The 18,667-nt window shown below is 41.6% G+C and overlaps 2 protein-coding genes across 3 annotated transcripts in view; both read right to left on the bottom strand.

Moving 5' to 3' along the window:
* The window catches only part of LOC109468488 (insulin-like growth factor-binding protein complex acid labile subunit), a 5,475-nt gene extending 2,305 nt beyond the window's left edge, over positions 1 to 3,170 (bottom strand). Inside the window, exons 1-5 of the mRNA XM_019766732.1 lie at positions 2,292 to 3,170; positions 1,840 to 1,926; positions 1,359 to 1,476; positions 601 to 706; positions 142 to 239 (exon numbers count right to left, since the gene is read on the bottom strand). Of these exons, the coding sequence (XP_019622291.1) occupies positions 142 to 239; positions 601 to 706; positions 1,359 to 1,476; positions 1,840 to 1,926; positions 2,292 to 3,170 (1,288 nt within the window). The remainder of the gene's footprint in view (positions 1 to 141; positions 240 to 600; positions 707 to 1,358; positions 1,477 to 1,839; positions 1,927 to 2,291) is intronic.
* Positions 3,171 to 4,949: 1,779 nt separating this feature from the next.
* Positions 4,950 to 16,934, bottom strand: LOC109468941. Of its 2 annotated transcripts, XM_019767320.1 has the most exons (7): positions 16,558 to 16,934; positions 8,628 to 8,708; positions 7,281 to 7,376; positions 6,727 to 6,909; positions 6,078 to 6,252; positions 6,023 to 6,025; positions 4,950 to 5,538 (listed from the first exon to the last, which is right to left on the bottom strand). In XM_019767320.1, exons 1-5 carry the CDS (start codon positions 16,642 to 16,644, stop codon positions 6,079 to 6,081), a joined length of 621 nt encoding a protein of 206 aa, XP_019622879.1. In that variant the 5' UTR covers positions 16,645 to 16,934; the 3' UTR covers positions 4,950 to 5,538; positions 6,023 to 6,025; position 6,078. The 2 variants fall into 2 exon arrangements, 1 of the variants encoding a protein (XP_019622879.1); XR_002140157.1 differs by lacking the exons at positions 6,023 to 6,025; positions 8,628 to 8,708; positions 16,558 to 16,934 and adding an exon at positions 5,944 to 5,949 and having other exon boundaries at positions 4,950 to 5,537; positions 7,281 to 7,378.
* Positions 16,935 to 18,667: the final 1,733 nt, after the last annotated feature.

Below are 18,667 nucleotides of genomic sequence, written 5' to 3' on the forward strand. Positions count from 1 at the left end.
GAGAGAGAGAGATAGGTATAGATAGATATAGATAGATAGATAAATAGATCGATGGATATAAGATGGATAGATGGATGATAAATAAATGGATAGATTTGACTTCACAATTCCAAGCATATAATTTGAACTGTAAACTCATACGCGGTGACAAGCTCTTTACTCCGGCAATATCCAGATATTGCACTGCCGTTAGGTTGCCGAATACATCAGGATGTAAGGAAGCGCTACTGAAAGGGTTCCTGCAGTTAAAAACGCAATACTGTAGTTAATTTTTCTTTCCTGTATATTTGTTCATAGTAAAAGGTGTGACGTACAGAAGTGTTAAGTAATTTGTAGTATTATTTGTTTATCGACAAATTACTATGACTATGCATGAAAACTGGATGTATTGTAGTATTTACCATACAAGTCTGTGGGCTGAATTTGAATATGAATATGAATGTTACAATTCATAAAATACAGATCATATAAAGTTATTTAACACTTACTGGGTTTGAATTAAAACTAGGAAGATATAGTGAAACAAAATCCGTGAAGGTGTTATGATTTTTTGTAAACTTAATAATTATATTATCAGAACGTTTTAAATGATACATGTACCTCGGAATTAAAAGCGTTGTTAGAGCTGGTAGATTGGCGAAAGCAAACGCGTTGAAGCTTTGGAACTGATTTCCTCCAAGTAGCAATGTTCGCAACGCCGTCAAGCCTGCAAAACACCCGATTTTGTTACAATTATTAAAATCATTTGCGTCAATTTAATGACGCAATCCAATCAGATGTTTGGGGGCTGGGTGGGTGACAGTATCTAAAAACAGTATCAAATTTTATACTGCCTGGCCTATTGGATTGTCTTCTGTCAAAAGTTTGCATGAATTACAAACACCCATCTGCTTTGACATTAGCAATGGAGAAGATAGTATGTCTTGTGTATATATGATGACCATGTAGACAGCATTTCACCAAGGTTTTACCAAAGTTTATGTTTCATACCATAATTACATACTACACATTCCTGGTGGCATCTAAAACGCTACCATCACCGCTGAGCACAAATAGTACAGTAAAGACATCCCATGTAATTTTAGGGAGAAAAACTGGAAATATTCTGAATAAGGCCCTCTGTATGATATTGATACATACTGTCCCACATTAGCACATTTGAATCAGTATTTCAGTACTTTAGGCATTTAAAACTGCAGAAACAAGCCCCACTAGTTCTTTATTGTCTAGGCAGGTCCTTTTGCTGCATGAATATCGACATACATTTGGACAGTGTTGTTTCAGCTTGATGACGAGAATATAGACATAAAAACTGCACTGGATACTGTATTCTGTGGATAAATGTATGCTGTGTTTACCTTGAAATGTTGCTGCAGAAATGTTCGTCAGACGGTTGCCATATAGACTTAAGAAGACAAGGTTGCCGAGATTGGCGAATGAACCATCTTCTAGTCCCTCACTTGTAATTTCATTGTCCTGTTGTAAACATAATAGAGCTTTTGAAATGCTTAAGCAACTGTACAATTGCTTAGCATTAAATATTTACTTCGTTGGACAAGCCGTATACGATAGTAGTGCATGAAGTAAACGTTAAAGTTGTTACTTTTCCTTTTATTTATGCTGTAGCACATATGTTAAGCTAAATGAATGCAGTTTGTAACGTTTAATTCAAGCAGTAAAGACAAGCTTACTGCGTATTGAAGGCTGTTGTTATGCCAAACGTCTTTTGGCTATGTGCATTAAAGTGTCTAAACACAAAGAACTGAGAACGTCTTGAACAAAAAATAACAAAGAAAAATTCCGAATTTGAGAGGATAATAGTTAACTCCTGCGACTTACGAATAGCGTCAAAAAAGACAGTTTTGTTAGCCTTGCGAAATCCTCCCTCCTCACAGCCGTGAGGCGATTCCTTGAGACGTACAGCACCTTAAATAAGGACAGAATACGCATGTAAACTGTTATCCTACTTCTAAATCTGTACTGCTTATCTTTAAATAGTAATCGTCATTCAAATAAAACCATCTAAGATTAAGATTCCCACGACTTAGCTACATAGGGTTCTGTGCTAAATATTACACCTTAAGTTAAGAGAGATTCAAATGCGGTAAAACACAAGAGCCTGCGATGGCTTAAGATTTATACATAAAGTCAATCGCTGTCAGAATTTGATGAAATTGATTCTTGCTACAGTAAAGTCAAACTGTACCCGCTAACGGGCGAGGAAGTGATTGTACAATGGAGAAGTAGCATAAACACACCAAACAAGTCATGTAGAAAAGAACGATGCTCACCTCCAGTCCTGTGTTGTCTGTTCTATCGTCAGGAGCCAGACCGATAAAAGTGGATGCGGAGATGTCCTGTAGCGAATTCGTGAACAGTGACAGTGTGTGTAGTTTGACCAGATCACGAAACGCACCGTCTTCTACAGTGCTGATGTTGTTACTATCCAGAGATAGTGCCGTAAGATTGAACAATCCAGAGAATGTTTTCCGTGTGATTTTGGAGATTCCGTTAGATACAAGATCCAGAAACTCCAGCGCTATGGCACCATTGAAGACCATATCTGGTAGATTCTGTATCTTGTTGTTAGCCAAAACAAGGCTCTTCAACGAGGACAGCCCCATAAATGTCTCGTTGGTCAGCCGAAGGATCTGGTTGGAATGCAGATAGAGGACACGTAACTTCTTGAGACCACTGAAGCTCCCATCTTCAATCGTTGAGATGTTGTTGGACGATAAGTTGAGCTCCGTAAGCAATGGGACACCAGTGAACATACTGATCGCTATCGATGTAAGTTTGTTTCCCTGTAAGTCCAGCATCTCCAAACTACTTGGACTATCAATCCCCGAAAACGCTTCTACAGTTTCGATGTTGTTACGATTCAGATACAGTTTCAGAAGTTGGCTTAGTCCATCAAAAGCACCACTGACCACATTGGTGATTTTATTCCCTCCAAGTCGAAGAATCTGAAGATTTGGACGCAGACGGAAGGGAGATCTTTCAAGCGTCGTGATCGAGTTATCTTCGAGGCTTAGTTCTAACAGGTTTAGGAGTACAGGCGTCGGGGGAACACTTGTCATCAGATTGTCATTCATCAGAAAAGTTCCTGTCGAGGATGGTATCAATTCTTCTGGTGGGAAGCCTGGGTGGCCCCCGTGACTGCAATCCATCTTGGTACCTTTGGATCAATTTAATTTATTATTTATCATCATGATAGACAAAATATTAAGTGATTATATAATTGATAAGTGAAAAGTTGTAGCCTGGGTGTCAGCCTTGTTAGCTTTCGTCCGCTCCCCAAGATCTTGGGGAGCGGACGAAAGCTAACAAGGCTGGCACTCAGACTAGAAAAGTTGTGCTGAATGATTTTGTTTTAAATTCCAGGCCATTCGGTGCTTCAATACCAGGGCACTTGAGTCTAAAATATACATTTTTAACAAGACATATGAAACCAATCCTGCCAGCCATTCGTAAGTTATCTTGTTGACTCACAAACACACAAACACTGCCTAAACTATAACCTTGTGGCCAAGGTAATAAATAATTAAATGTACCTTCACAACGGCATCGCCTTGCACAGTACTGGGCAGACACCATACTGAAGACCACAGTGAGCACATACACACATAGCAACAGACAAGACGCCAACTTCCGCGCCATCATATTCAGCTGTTGCCAAAAAATGAACAAAGTACCAGCATATTTGTCAGTAAACCTTGCATCTAACAAGACCTGAGATTTAATCAACGTAATTAGTTTGCTGTTTGTTTACCTTGCGCATTTGTCTTTTCCAGAGACTGAAAAATTATTTCAAAAGCCTTTATCAAATCGACAAATGATAGCCTTGGGGCATTCTATGGCATTGATTAGTGAATTGGGTACGTACGATATGTAAACATAATACATAAGAGCTTACTTGAACCCCTCCCCTTGTTAAAAAAAATGACCGTCTACCCTTCACAGTCTTTGATCGTAAAAGATTACAAGAAACATGTATAACAACCTGCCTTACTTTAAAGACCATATCACAGTCATCATATAAACTTCATATACAAACGTCTCACTGGTGCTAGAACTGTGTGTAACTTCTGTCTTACCTTTGTTGTTGTAAGCTACAGATCACATATGAAGTGGTCGACTTCAGACGCTGTTTCCTGAATTAGTGCAGTCAAGCTGAAGAAGTTGCCTGACAAGTTTTGATGACGAGGTCCTTGAAAGATTCACACCCCCCCTCCCACCTTCTCACCTAAGAGTGCATGTAGTTGTTGCCAGGGCTCTGGTATTTCTATTTATCGAAACTATGTATAAGTTGATGTATAAATGTGTTGTTGAGATATGATCTGCAACGTCATATCTTATGAACGGTTGACAGTTGAATGTACGAGTTATTCTGCTGGATTACCCTAAATAAGTACAGAAATTCCACGTGAACATTCTATACATGTGATTGGATTCGCAGTAACTTTGCATGAAGTTCGCATCAAGCTAAAGGTTGTTTCTTTAAAAATAAGAACACGGCTGTGGTATGTTGACGATATAATCTGGTCTTTCCTCCTTGCAAAAGTTAATTTTTTTGTCCTTCAGGCCCTGTGCAGACACTGAGGTCGAGTCCGCCCCGGGCGAGGTAAAGGCCAAGCGACGTGCTGCATTTTTTCGTAAAATGTCAAAGTTGAAGGCCTATAAGACAACCAAAACACGCCGGGACACGTATCAAGTATAGTCAAGACTAAAACTGACTTACAAAAGAAGGGCCTTGACCTCGCGCATGGAACCATTGGCACCCTTAATATCTAGTTTCATCAGGCTAGGTGAGTCTTTCTTTTTCCATTGATATATCTGTGCTGCTTATTCAGTAATACGTAAAGAAACTGCTTAAATGTACAACAACAGGTGTGCAATGTTGATTTAATAATTTCATTTTATTTGAGGTAACAACAACACCACATAAGTATGGATTGCCGACCTTTCAACCTATTTTGTTAAATCAAGAAACCTGTCAAAACCGTAACTTTATATCAGGAAGGTTACGACGTTGCAAAAAATACGGCGCTTTGGTCTATAATCACATCATATATATGTAGAATAATTTTGTTTTAAAAAGAGTTTCTGTTTCTGTATTTCTGTATCTCTATAACCAGTATATCCACCCGTCGGCGTAACACACCAGCGAAGTTATAAAGTAAAGAGTAGGTTATAAATGTATAATACACGTATATCATAATTGTAGTTTGCTTCATATCTGGAACAAGTTTTAATTAGTATAACCTTACACCTAAATACGAAAGATAAAATGAGGTATACATCGTCAAAATGGTAATAAGTGACAATATGTCAATTTTTGCAAAAAATAATCAGCACAGCTATCGTAATTAGAATTGTAAATTTGGCAAAGTTTTTATAGATTTATAACTTAGATGTTCTATATACAGAACTTCGAGCGTCATTATGGAAGAGATGACTGGTGCCGTAGCCGGTTGCTTCGTTCTTTTCTTTCTCTCTTCTTCTTTCTTCCCTTTTCAGTCAAGATGATAATCGATCTGAAAACACACATTAAAAAAAATAAAGATGACTTGGTATTTTTGGTACATCTATCATAAAAATGAACGCAATCTTCAAAAATCTTTTTTACCAAGTTACTGAAACGTCGACCCTCCTTTAATATAATACCTCCTTTCCATTATAAATGACAAAGATCATCATTTTGGGTAGGCGCAGAAGGCCCATGTTGAGTTGAGTTGTGATGAGTTTGTGCCGATACAAAAATAAGAACTTTGGGCTAAATGAACAGTTTGCAGGTCAAGCTACCCTGTCAATGTGAGTTTTCAATAGTTGAACCCTCAAGTAGGTGATTTTCGACAGCTTATTTCTTACATGCTTACCATATTTTTCAATGGGAGCTCGAAATGGTGGGCTGAGGCCTAGAGAGGCTACCACTTCCCCTACCTTATTCTCAGTTCTTGGCTATGAAGCGGTACGCCCCTCCCTGAATTCGAAGCCTGTAAGAGGCTATTCACCGTTTTTAGTTCTTGGCTGTGAAGCGGCACGCCCCTCCCTGAAGCATAGTAGAGGCTACTCACCTTAGTTCTTGGCTATGAAGCGGCAGGCGCCCTCCCTGGCCCCGGGCTCCCGGATGCAGTCCTCCCCGTCGTTACAGTCGGACCGCCGTCCGCAGGTCCTTCCGCACGCGCCTCGCGACTCCCCGTCCCGGCGGGCACATCGCTCGTTCTGCGCGCAGTCAGAGTTCACGTTACACTGGAAAAACACGGGATAAAATTTGATAATAGTAGGTAAGATTTTCAAAACAACTGCATAACGGTTACCTTCAAATTATCCAGCCGAACCAAAGCCTAGCTTGGACCTAGCCTGGGTTCGGGAGTTAGCGGATCTTGGGGAGCGGACTATAGCTAACAAGGCTGGACTCCAGGCTAGTTTGGACCAGCCCCTCCAACTGTCCTGCCACTTGCTACATAATGTAACCCAACACCACTAAGTGTCTGCTACAGCACCAGTTACAGCGCTCGCTCTGGGCAATGTTTGATTGACATATTTTACTAAAGGAAATAAGAGAGTATGAAATATGTCTGAAACATAGTTTGTATACAGTGTGCCTTGCTATTTTATACTATATTTTTGAGCCCTACCTTTTTTTGTGCCCTACCTAGGGCACAAAAATACTATTTTTGAGCCCTACCTTAGGGCACAAAAAATACTATTTTTGAGCCCTACCTTAGATAAGATGATGTACTGACAGGCTCCGTAGGTGTCTCCGGGTTCTTTGTGGCATTTCTCGCCGGAGTCGCAGTCGTCCAGGCCGTCACAGCGCACGGCGCAGCCCCCGATCGTGTCCAGCGGGTCGATGGAGCACTTCCCCTGCTGCCCGCACTGGGCGTCCCGCTCGCACGTCTTCGTCTGGAAAGAATTTAAGGATGGCATATCAATAGAACGTCCTTGATCGAACACGTCGAACCCCCTGTTCCATTTCGAACACCTCCGTTCAAGTCAGCGTTCGAAATAGAACAGGGGGTTCCAGTGTTCGACGTGTTCGACTAAAAGCGGTTTCAGTACAGAACGATCTGGATCGAACATATCGAACCCCCGTTCTATTTCGCTAATTTTGACGGGGGGGTTCGAAATCGAACGTTCGATGCGTTCGATAAGGAAGGGTCTATTGAACACTTAATGACCTTTATTGCACATTGAAAGTAACGTAACGGTTGTTATTTCTGAGTCAATCTTATGTCAGTGTGTGGTCAATATAAGCTTAGGTGGTGCAGTTTTACCTGGCACCGCTTGAGGTCGTTGTCGTAGATGAGCTCCTGGCAGGACAGCAGGCCGTCCTCCCTGCCGCCGTCCAGACAGTCCCCGTCGTTTCTGCACTGTAAGGGGAGAGCAGAAGCACAACAGCCACTATCAAACTGTGGATTGACGTAAACAGATCAGATAGTTTCTTTTATTCCTTACCTCTCAGGGCTAGACTTTGAAGTGTTTTTGCTTGTTTGATTGTACTTTTGTACAATCATAAACTTCTTGCATGCCCATCTCTGGACGATAATGATACCGATACCAACGGCGTACATTTTGGTAAGATTGCAGCCCAAAGGCACATGTACCTATGTAGTACTTGGCCATGACATGTCCCTTTACATGATGTACAGATTCAGTTTGCGAATTTCTTCTTTTTTTTAGTGAATCATCCCTTGAGGCCCTGTTCACCCATTTTCTTTGGGCGGGTGACTCCGCACTAGAATGACCTAGAATGTCATGTCAACTCCCAAGAAGTTGATGTCCAGATAAGATCGCCCCGCCTGCCCCCCAGCTTGAGATAAGCCTGTTGCCGGTAGCTCGCACGATATGAGGGCCTGCATGCCCTTTTTCGTAAGGCGTAATCAGGCCGTTTTAGACTTCGTAATTCGTAGGCAGCCTCCGCAAAAATCAACGTAATTCGTAATTGGACATTAGCCGCAAATCGTAAAGTCGTAATCAGCTCTGAGACTTTAACGTAATTCGTAATAGGCGGCGAAAATTTTGCGTAATTCGTAATCACTACCCCTCCCCCCCCCCCATGCAGGCCCTCCGATATGGATGCGTCAGCTGCTCTCGTACCCAGGGGATGGAATTCGAACAGCCCTCTCGTGCATCGTCGTATAAACACGCACACGCGAGTTGTAAACATCCGCGTGGCGCTTTTAGTGGTACTTTTAGTTACAGACCAAGACTGGAATTGTGACTGGTTTATAAGGTGATGTAGACAGGTCTAAACGTGCTCTCCAAGGCATAGGTTTGGATTTTGGCTTATTTTCTGGCGTTTTTTAGGATTTTTATCGAGCTTTCTTTCTTGCACTGGTGTCTTTGGGTTGGCGTAAAAAAAAAGATACCAGTGCAAAAAAGTAAGCCAGATAAAAAAAAGACCAAAACCCAAACCTCTGCTTTGTGAGTAGTCTAAATGTTTAAAGGAAAAAAGAAGTTTATGGAGCAATGCAATACAGTACATGTTATCTATCACATGTTACCAGCATGGAATGGATATTCTAACCACCCAGTATGGCGTAGAGCACCTGCGTCATAGGTCACGTGAGTGCCAATACCTATATATATATATATATAGCACGAGAAGTGGTAAAACTTACGTCATCCCAGTACGCGCGCTTAGACCGACTCACGGCGACGTCCCTGCCAACACGGCCGCTGTTCATGCTTCGGCCCTGAGACTGAAAAATAGAAAAACATATGATGCTTATAACTATATGATGCAAGTGTTGAACGCGGGAGGACTCAGGGTTCCCATGGCAAGAACCTCCAGACTGCAGAATTCATTTCTGCATCACACTATCACACTTTATAACAGTCAAATGCAGAATTAGTTTTCATGTGTTGTACATATTGTCATTGTCGTGAATTTGTATGTTTTGTTTGTACCTACGTTGTATTTTTATGTACTACTATGTAATAGTCAGCACAATTCAGCGGTCATTAAGTTGTTATGTACTGCTGCTATGCTGACCACTGTCTTGAATAAAGAATAAAGAATAAAAAATGATGCTTATATGAAGCACTCGTGTGAATTAGTTTTGACATAATTCTGCATTGCTGTACACATATGTAAAACCCGTCGAAATCCCTGCTACTTTCTATTTGTATCCTTTTAATCAGCCTTTATGAAAAGGAAGGACTCCCGCAATTTTCTGTGCGGTGGGCCGTCGGGAAAACATCTCTGTTGTGACCTCTAATGTTGACGTTTGACCTTGGGGGCGCCAAGATCACAGAAGGAAATATCCGCCATGCCTTACCACATGTGACAGGGTCGGCTTTTCCCAGGGTAGTTATTAGAAACAGCCGGTGGCTACTACATTAGAAACAGCCGTCATAACTCCAGGCGTGAGGAAATTATACGGTTGGTTTGTAGTTTCAAGCCCCAAGAGTACAAGAGTCCGTTCCTTATCGAACACGTCGAACAACCTGTTCTATTTCGAACATTTTATGGTGTTCGGTCGATCGTTCTTGATCGAACACGTCGAACACCCCTATTCTATTTCGAACATTTTATGGTGTTCGATCGACCGTTCCTGATCGAACACGTCGAATTTCTTGTTCTATTTCGAACATCATAAGTTATGGTGTTCGATCGACTATTCCTGATCGAGCATGTCGAACGGTCGGCCGTTACTGATCGAACACGTCGAACTCTCTTAATGTTCGAAATAGAACGGGGGGCGGGGCTTGTGGTGTTCGATCGGGAACGGTCTATATTATGTCTCAGGTTACGAGGAAACGTTTACATACATACATACATACACACATACATACATACATACAAACGTCACCAAAACACAAAGTTTTGGCTAAGGTACAAAGGCAACAATACAGTGCCATGTTGAAAGTTATGTACCGTTGACTTTCAGCCAAGGAATGTTGTTAGTCTTGGCAAGACCACTTATCCAGTGATATATCTTCTGTCATCAGTGACAGGTGGCCGAACATGAACTTCACCCTTGAGTCAGAACAGACGCCAAACATTTCACTTGGGACTATCTTGTTGTGCGTGGAAAAGTATTCAGTTTCTTAGGAAGTGCCAAAAGTCGCCGTGAACTTGAAACCACTTTCGAAATGTCAAGTCGCCCTTGAAATGGGTAAACAACATTTCAAAAGAACATTCAGGAATACTCTGAGAAATTGTTCCTTATGCCACGCTTTTCACAGTTTATAAAAACAAATCTTTCTTTTCATTTCTTTGAATTTCTCGATGTGCCTAGAGTTTACCATATTGTAAACCACCTTGCATGAGCTATTCAAAACTACGTATAATGCATTTAGAGGAAGTAGCTAAGAACACGGGCTACAGCATGGGCTATTTAATAAAACTACGTATATATCTGGAGAAAGTAGCTAAAAGCACGGCCTTATTCGTCGTATGATCGTCGCACGCCTACAACCTAAGGGCGTCCTTTGGATAGTTGTACTGTACTACATGTGTTGTACGAAATTTAGAAAATGTTGTCATATAAAAAGACAGCTAAAGATTATGTTTGTCATTTTTGTTCTGCCACAACCAGCTTCAAAATATTACGACATCGAAATCATACAACGACCTATACGCTACGATTGTGACCGCGTCCTAACATCGTCGATGCTATTGATGCCAAGTAAGACTCAGAAAGCTCCCAGTACTACAGTACTAACCCTGCCACTGAAAGTAACTACCGCAGCAGATGTTGTTTGTCATTTTGTGCAATTAAAGACCTAACCAGGCTCGGCGCCAGCTGTGCTGATGAACTGAGGATCGCCAAAAAAGGACTGACGGAATGGAGGGAAATAAAAACCCAGGGTTAGAAGTTCTAGAAGAGATACAGGTTCAAGAAACGATAGTAAGCTTATGGGGAACCTTCCGAAACTTGTTTTACTATAAGCAGACATTTAAGTCGTATATAAACTGGGTAAATTATTAAAGGTTGACCGACAGCCATATTGTTTACCTTTTACGGCAATACATATTCTATATTGTCAAGAATCAACACACACAGTCAAAAAAAAACGATAATAAAAAGTATGGGTATGAAACTTGAGTGCTTTGTAATTGAAAGGGTTGGGCCGAAGCTTTCAACACTACCAAAACGAACCTCCCCTAAGGGTTGCTGGTCTTGCTTGAAAGACAAACACATGTCAAGTAACAAGAGCACGACTTGAGGGTACATGTAGAACTGTTTACATTTCTACAACTTTGTCAGATGACCACATTGAAACACTTTTTTGTTGTTCAGAAGGCCTATTACAAGACGTAGAAATACCACAAGAATTTTGCAAAACTAAGCCATGAAACGCAATGCCAAATAAAAATACTGTATAACCTCTGTGAGAAGCACGGGCCTTAAAAGGACTGAAGGAAATTGGAGTGAAATAAAAACCCAGGGCACGAGGAGAGACACGGGGGCGACGTCTTATCGGCTTTGACTGGGGGCGAGAAGTGACTGGAGGTTGGGTGTCGGGGATTCGTGACTGCTTATTTTTGTAGCTATATGAGAGAAGGAGAGTCATAGAGACAAAGGTAGTCAGCCAGACAAAGAGAGACAGAGAGAAAAACACAGCTACACAGACTGACTGAGAGAAAGGAAGGAGACAGAGTCAGAGAGAGACAGAGAGAGACAATTGTGTTTCTTGAAGCCAATCATCGGAGAGAGAAGTAGAGAGGGGGATCGCTTAAGAAGGGTGTAGCTCAAGGATGTTATGCAACAACTATTAAACAACAATACACAATAAGACTAACAATAATAAACAACACTAGTACTACACAACAAAACTAACCTACCCTACCAAATACCTTCGATGACAGCATGGGATTTATCTTTATGTATGAATGATGACTTTGTCTCACTTTTGGAATGAAACCAAAGAATTGACCCATGTGGGCAAACGTAGACAAAATAGCAGTGCGTGGAAAATTTTCGGTTGTGTGCTAGGTATGTTTAGAGTCTTGGTGGTATTAATCTCTCTCTCTCTCTCTCTCTCTCTCTCTCTCGGTGTGTGTGTGTGTGTGTGTGTCTCCCTCCTACTCTCTCTACTAGGACTTAACATTCATAACAACACAACATTTGTCACCAGTATTTTCCTAATATGTGGGACACAGTCTCTGAGTGGCTGGGAAACGTAACATGGAAGAATGTAAACGATAAACAGCAGACCACGCGCCAGAACACAACAGTGCCTACAGGTATATATGGGGTGTGAACGATGTAACACGGTTGGGACCAAATCGCTTAGCCTCCGTGGCAGGCTTATAGAACTGGGGGTTTGGTGGTCTTCGGCTGGTTTCTGATTAGCCTCCGTAGCAGGCTTATAGAACTGGGGGTTTGGTGGTCTTCGGCTGTTTTCTGATTAGCCTCCGTAGCAGGCTTATAGAACTGGGGGTTTGGTGGTCTTCGGTTGTTTTCTGATTAGCCCAGTTCTAAACGGGGGCAATTCAACCAGGCCGGCTATGTTGTCTATATGGAATCAGAAAATAGCACATAAAAGCTCCCAAAGACCCTGAAGACCCCCAAATCCCCAGTTTTTGGCATGCTATGGAGGCTACAAATCGCTGTACCTAACAGGAAAAACGTGTTTTATCCCTCAGTTTAGGCCTCTTATCTGTAAAGAACTTCTTGTCTTGTAGTTTCCGATGTGAATTATCAGATTTTCGCCCCACTATCAGCTGACTGTTGTAAATATTGAGTAGCCTCTACCAGGCTTCGGGAGGCGGCTGGAAAGATAGACATTGGTCAAATAGAGAGTAACATGCTAGGGGTCCGCTAGAGAGTAACTAGTTTGCCAGGCCAACTCCCCCGGCATATTATCTCTCTATTTGGTCTTTCCGGCCGGTCGCCTCCCGAAGCATTGTAGAGGCTAAATATTGAGATCAGGAAAAAACCCGCCCCCCCCCAAAAAAAAACGCCCCCTCCCATGGCTTCTCCACCTGTCGTGTCCTGTTGTGTTCTACCGCAAGGCCTCACGGGAGACACAAAAGGACATCTGAGCAGCAGGTGTGTTGGTCAGCACAGCCGGCTGTTTGCTCCGCTCAAAGAGGCTCTGATTTAGTCAGCAAATACTGATACTGACTAACCCGGGCAGACAAAAAGTAGGGCAATATGATAAGGAAGCCGAGGCGTGGCTACTGATTTATCAAAACCCTTTGTTGGATGACCTTGGAAAAAATCTCCGTGGCTCAATTAGCGATTTGGTATCGGAGGTTACTCTCCAAGCAGAGGTTGATGGTGGAAGATCGTTTTCCTTTTTTGGGTGGGGAAATGTTTACAGACTAGCCAATTTGATATACCTTCTTACCCCCACCAAAAGATCTGCTTGAAGATTATCGGAGTTACGTCTGGTACGTGTAAGTTGTCGCCAGGGTGCAAGCTGTGTTGTTTTCCTAGAGAAAACATGGCCCAGTTTTGCGATGGTATTTCAGCCATCATAAAAAAAAGCTACCACAGAGGGAAGACAATATATATATATAACATTACTATAGCCAGATAGAGCTGTACCTAAAACATTTCTCTTCTTAAAGGTGTGCTGCATTCATCCAGTACAGCCATAGGATTACTAGTAGTTTAGGTGCAAACTGTGTTGTTTTCCTAGAGAAAACATGGCCCAGATTTGCAAGGGTATTTCGGCCATTTTGTGCGGTAAAAAAACAATTTTCGAGACAAGGAACGGCAGAGGGAAAACAATATATAGCTAGAGCTGTACCTGAAAAGTATTTCTCTTCTAAAAAAAGGTATATATATGGTGCATTCATCCAATGTAGCTATAGGATTACTAGTAGTTTAGATTCTTAACTGCATTCTTTACTGCACTTAGCTAATAACGTTTTAAAACCCAAACACTTATGACAGAAAGAAAACACTTGTGGTTGATCACTTCGGTATAACCAAAAGCCCCTGATATGAAAACCACGACCGTTTCCAAGGCAGCTGTATAGTTTTCACAGACCCGTGTTCTGAAGTAGACAGTTTGAGCGCCTTTGAGCGCCAATGCACAGTTTGAGCGCCAATGCACATGCGGATTGACTTTTTGTAGTTCGGTGCCTCTGGGGGCGACACCCAGTAATGTTCCTCATTCTAAATTTTGCTTTTATCTGTTTTGTCATTTTAACGATTTTAGATATTTTAAGCGAATTAATAATGATCTGCCAATTTGTACACGAGTCTGTAAATTCAGCCTGTTGGCTGCCGTGTGACTTGTCTTTGATTTTAATAATAAACCAGTCTACTTTCGTCCAGGTCTCAATTTCTCTGTAAACCCAGCCTGACCGGATTCCTTTGCTCTTTGATCTCAAACCAAGCGATTTTCCGGCTTGTCGACCGCATTTAGTCCTGCTCTGGGGCGTGTAAAATCCACCTGTACTTTATGTATGCTATGGACACTGAACGAACCAATGCACCACAACACTTGCCTCTACCAGGCTTCAGAAGCGGCTGGAAAGAGTAGAAATTGGCCAAATAGACAGATAACATGCCAGGGGAGTTGGTCCACTCAAACTGTACTTGCTTAGCGGACCAACTCTCCTGGCATGTTATCTGTCTATAGGCTTATTTCTGCTCCTTCCAGCCACTACTAAGGCCTGGTAGAGGCTACCAAAACACATCTATTTGTGATATCAAATGTTCCCTCTCTCTCCCTCAACAACTTAAGTTGAGTAAAAGCCAGAACAGTCGGTGTGATAAATTAAGCAGCATGCTATCGATAAACTTATATAAAGTCTAATTGATAAAGACAAGTAGCGTCGTTGGGAATTTTTGACACCGGAATTTTTGCTCTAATTTTTGTTTCCCCTTTTGTTTGCCCTTACTGTAACTTATCATATTTTAACCGTACAGTCAGGATCTGTATACAGCTGTTGAATGTAAGTGTCTGCTGACATGTTTTACTATAAACAGACATTCAAGTCGTGTATACATTGGATCAAGGATGACCGACGGCCATAAATTGTTCAACTTCTAACTCTTCTGGCAATACATATTATATAGTTCACAATCTAACACACATGCAGTTCATATAGTTCACAATCTAGCACACACACTGGAGGTCCCGTGTTTGAGGAGAGCCACACCTCGAGCACGTTAAAGATCCCACCACACCTTTCGAAAAAATAGGGGCATGCCCCGGTGTGCGCTGGTCCAAATTTCTACAGCCCAAATACTACAGTGTAGCAGAATCATCAGCAAGTTGATGTTGGCTACCTTAACCCCAAAGACAAAGACATGCAGTAAAATACCACAGAAAACGTACGGGGAAAGCTGCCGAAACTTGAGTGGTTTGTAATTGAAAGGGTTCGGCCGAAGCTTTCAACACTACCAAAACGAACCTCCCCTAAGGGTTGCAGGTCTTGCTTGAAAGACAAACACATGTCAAGTAACAAGAGCACGACTTGAGGGTACATGTAGGACTGTTTAGACTTCTACACATTTGTCAGATGGCTACATTCAAACAAGTTCAGATACTCATAAATGCCATGCCACCAAAATGGGATTTGTACGTGTGCAAAATCAAGTTAAGTCATGCGCTAGAACTTACGATCATTTCTGTAAATAGAAACACTATAATGCCCATCTTATCTAAGTCAGGATTTTAATCATGAGGCGTATGCAGTGCTTTGGGCGATACGAGTCCTTAAACCCTTGTAACATAAGAACATATACGGGGAAGGCATTCTACATTGGAAAAACACCGCTAAGAGTCGAAGGAAGAATGAGAAGTTTATTGCAAATTCATGCCCGGGGGGCTAATTGCAGACAAACATAAAAGAACAATGAAACGTAGTATAAAATAACTAAAATCTACATGATGAAAGGTAGTTGTCTAGAGCTATAGCTATGTCTAAAACTATGTCTAAGGGGTTTGACTTCTCTTTTTTAGACTATGGAAGACGTAATGTCCCACCTTTTCTAAAATTAGTGGGTTTTGGGAAGTTAAAAGAAGAATAGTTTTTTCTTGGTCTGTAAGTTTAGTAAAATTGGGATAAATTGTAGAAGTTTGAATAGTTAACTCATTTCGAGCGTTGCTATGAAAGGAACAATTTGAGATAAAGTGTATTTCGTCTTCCACAGCCTTTGCATTACAATATTTACAAATTCTTTCACATACAGGTAGCCTTCTATACCGGCCTCTCTCTATCTCCAAAGGATGGGCGCTAACTCTAATTTTGCTAATGGCTGAGCGCAGTTCGAAGTCTGCAAGATTAAGATATCGCTCTGTGTTGTACATAGTTTTACATTTTGCATAAAATCTTAACTTACCACTATCAGTTGACATAGTATGAAAAAATGTTTGTATATGCATATCTGTAAGCCTCCTTCTCAGCATTTTCACAACATGTTCAGGATCATAATGTGAGTTTTCGGAATACCACAGAAAGGAGTATCCATTGTGATCTAATATGTCTTTAACACGTTGAAGTAAAGTTCAGAAGAATAACAGAGCTACTAACTATCTAAACGATTTTGTAAAACTGAACCATGATATGCGATACTAAGCTAAAATATCACTTCTATATAAGGAATCGCAGACGATTTTTTTGTTCCGACTCACCCATGTTCTCGTGAGGTCGATTCCCTCCACAGCTAAGACGGCCAGGGTCACGCAAACTACCGACAGGGCTGTACCGTATCCTCCCATCTTCGCCGCTCTGTCGTTTCACGGTTCCTTTCCACAGGCACACAGGCTTGACTGCAACGGAGAAATATGTCGTTCACGGGAATCGAACCCGGGACCCCCTCGATCGCTTGACGTTGGAGGCTTTAGGAGTGCTAGCGGTGGTGGATTGGAAACATATGTTGTGTGTCGGCCGCCTGTTCACCTACTGTTTGACTAGGCAGCGCGGGACAGGCGTTCTTTGCATTCCAAGGGGCCGACTAGGAGGATATATAAAGCAGTGTCAAATATTAACCCTAACCCCACACACCTTTACAATCTAGGGCGCTAAGACAATGCTATACCCACACTAACAACAGTTTGGCTAAACGCCATTGTTTAAAGTTAGTTGCCGTGTTTTGTTAGGAAATGTTGTGTTTGTGAGGCAAACGTAAAACGCGGTGTAAAAACATGAGAAGTGCGAGACCCACATGTAAGACCACAAACCGCGAATTAAAGAATGTCTCACTTTGCGGCGACATATTTTCTTAGGACTGGGTCTTAAATTTTGTGTTTGTGGTAGGTTTTGTTTAACATCAAGGCTTTGTGACATCCTTTAAATAATATTTTTGTGACAAGGTATCTTGGGAGGGGGGGGGGGATTAAAGAACATTCCACACTGGGCGGGAACAAGTTTTCTGTCAGGTTCACACTGTGTCGTCTGCAAATGGACGATTCCATTATTCCAACATGGGGCAAATATAAACAAACCTGATACAAGATATAATCTGTACATGTGCTACTGATGCAGCTTTGGTTACTTCCAAATTATTACTACAGTTCAATTGCATTTATCAAAGAGTGAGAAAAGACCGTGGTATTATTAAATCAGATATCAATTTTGTATTCTTAAAACTTTACGACATTGGTATAACCCGCAAGGGAACATTCCTTGAAAGAAGGCAGCCGAACAAAGCATGCGATCCGTTACATTCTGCTGCGGTCAACTGGAACTGATACAAGTTGACAAAGGGCCACCTTAATACCAGTACGGCGTCTTAACTTTCTGTCAAGTCCTAATTGAACTTCTCGAAAATGTTTAAGCAGTTTTGTGTCCAAAAATTAAGACAGAAAATATCATGAATACCCTACCGAAATATTGCTGTCATGACAACGGGTCAGAACTGTTTATTCTTCCTTCTTTCTGTGTACCTAGGAAACAAATTCCTTACTTAAATACCTGTAAATTTAAAGAAATTGGGGAATAGTTTTTTAAGCCTGCCGAACAACAAAGACAAGAACTAGTTGATATTTCATATTATTCATTTGGAAACTTGTAACGTTTTGTTCATATCTGGTTAGGCGAAATATTTTGACATATGGAATTAAGTAAACATCCTTGTTTATTTGTCCTAAGTAAACCCCGTGTCTGCATCGGTAAACAAAAATAAACAGATGTCTCCGTATGGGCACGTCACACAGAACACACACAGGACCGAGACCGAGAATTTATAGATGATATTTTTAATTTGTGGTTTTATATCAAAAGACACTATCGTAGAGTGGAACTCCAAGCACAGTTGAGGTTACTCCAATTGTGCTTGGTGACATGGAGTTCCACTCTACGATAGTTTTTTTGTCACCAAGTGTCCTTGTGTCCTTGTCACCAAGCACAGTTGGGGTAACCTCAACTGTGCTTGGTGACAAGGAGTTCCAGTCTACGATAGTGTCTTTGTCACCAAGTGTCCTTGTGTCCTACGATAGTGTCTTTGTCACCAAGTGTCCTAGTGTCCTTGTCACCAAGCACAGTTGGGGTAACCTTAACTGTGCTTGGTGACAAGGAGTTCCACTCTACGATAGTGTCTTTTGATACCGGTATGCAATTAAATGTGCAAAGATTGAATGTGACAGGCCGTTCGGTGTCATATAGCTGGCTGCCGCCGCGCCGCGTGCCTGTGCAGCTGGTGTGTTACGCCGAAGGGCGGTTATACTGGCTGTACAGATACAGAATCTGGTGTGTTACACCGAAGGGCTGTTATACCGGCTGTACAGATACAGAAGCTGGTGT

This window comes from Branchiostoma belcheri, unplaced genomic scaffold (assembly GCF_001625305.1).
Source record: "Branchiostoma belcheri isolate BF01 breed outbred unplaced genomic scaffold, Haploidv18h27 scaffold2, whole genome shotgun sequence".
Classification (NCBI taxonomy): domain Eukaryota; kingdom Metazoa; phylum Chordata; class Leptocardii; order Amphioxiformes; family Branchiostomatidae; genus Branchiostoma; species Branchiostoma belcheri.

Bases quoted from the DNA above. Each gene is read 5' to 3' on its own strand.
- LOC109468941 (XM_019767320.1), bottom strand. From the start codon at position 16,644: ATGGGAGGATACGGTACAGCCCTGTCGGTAGTTTGCGTGACCCTGGCC. The intron at 8,709-16,557 runs GTGAGTCGGAAC...TCTATTTTTCAG, and splicing joins TCGACCTCACGAGAACATGG to TCTCAGGGCCGAAGCATGAA. The intron at 6,253-6,726 runs GTAGGGCTCAAA...GTGTTTTTCCAG, and splicing joins AGTACATCATCTTATCTAAG to TGTAACGTGAACTCTGACTG.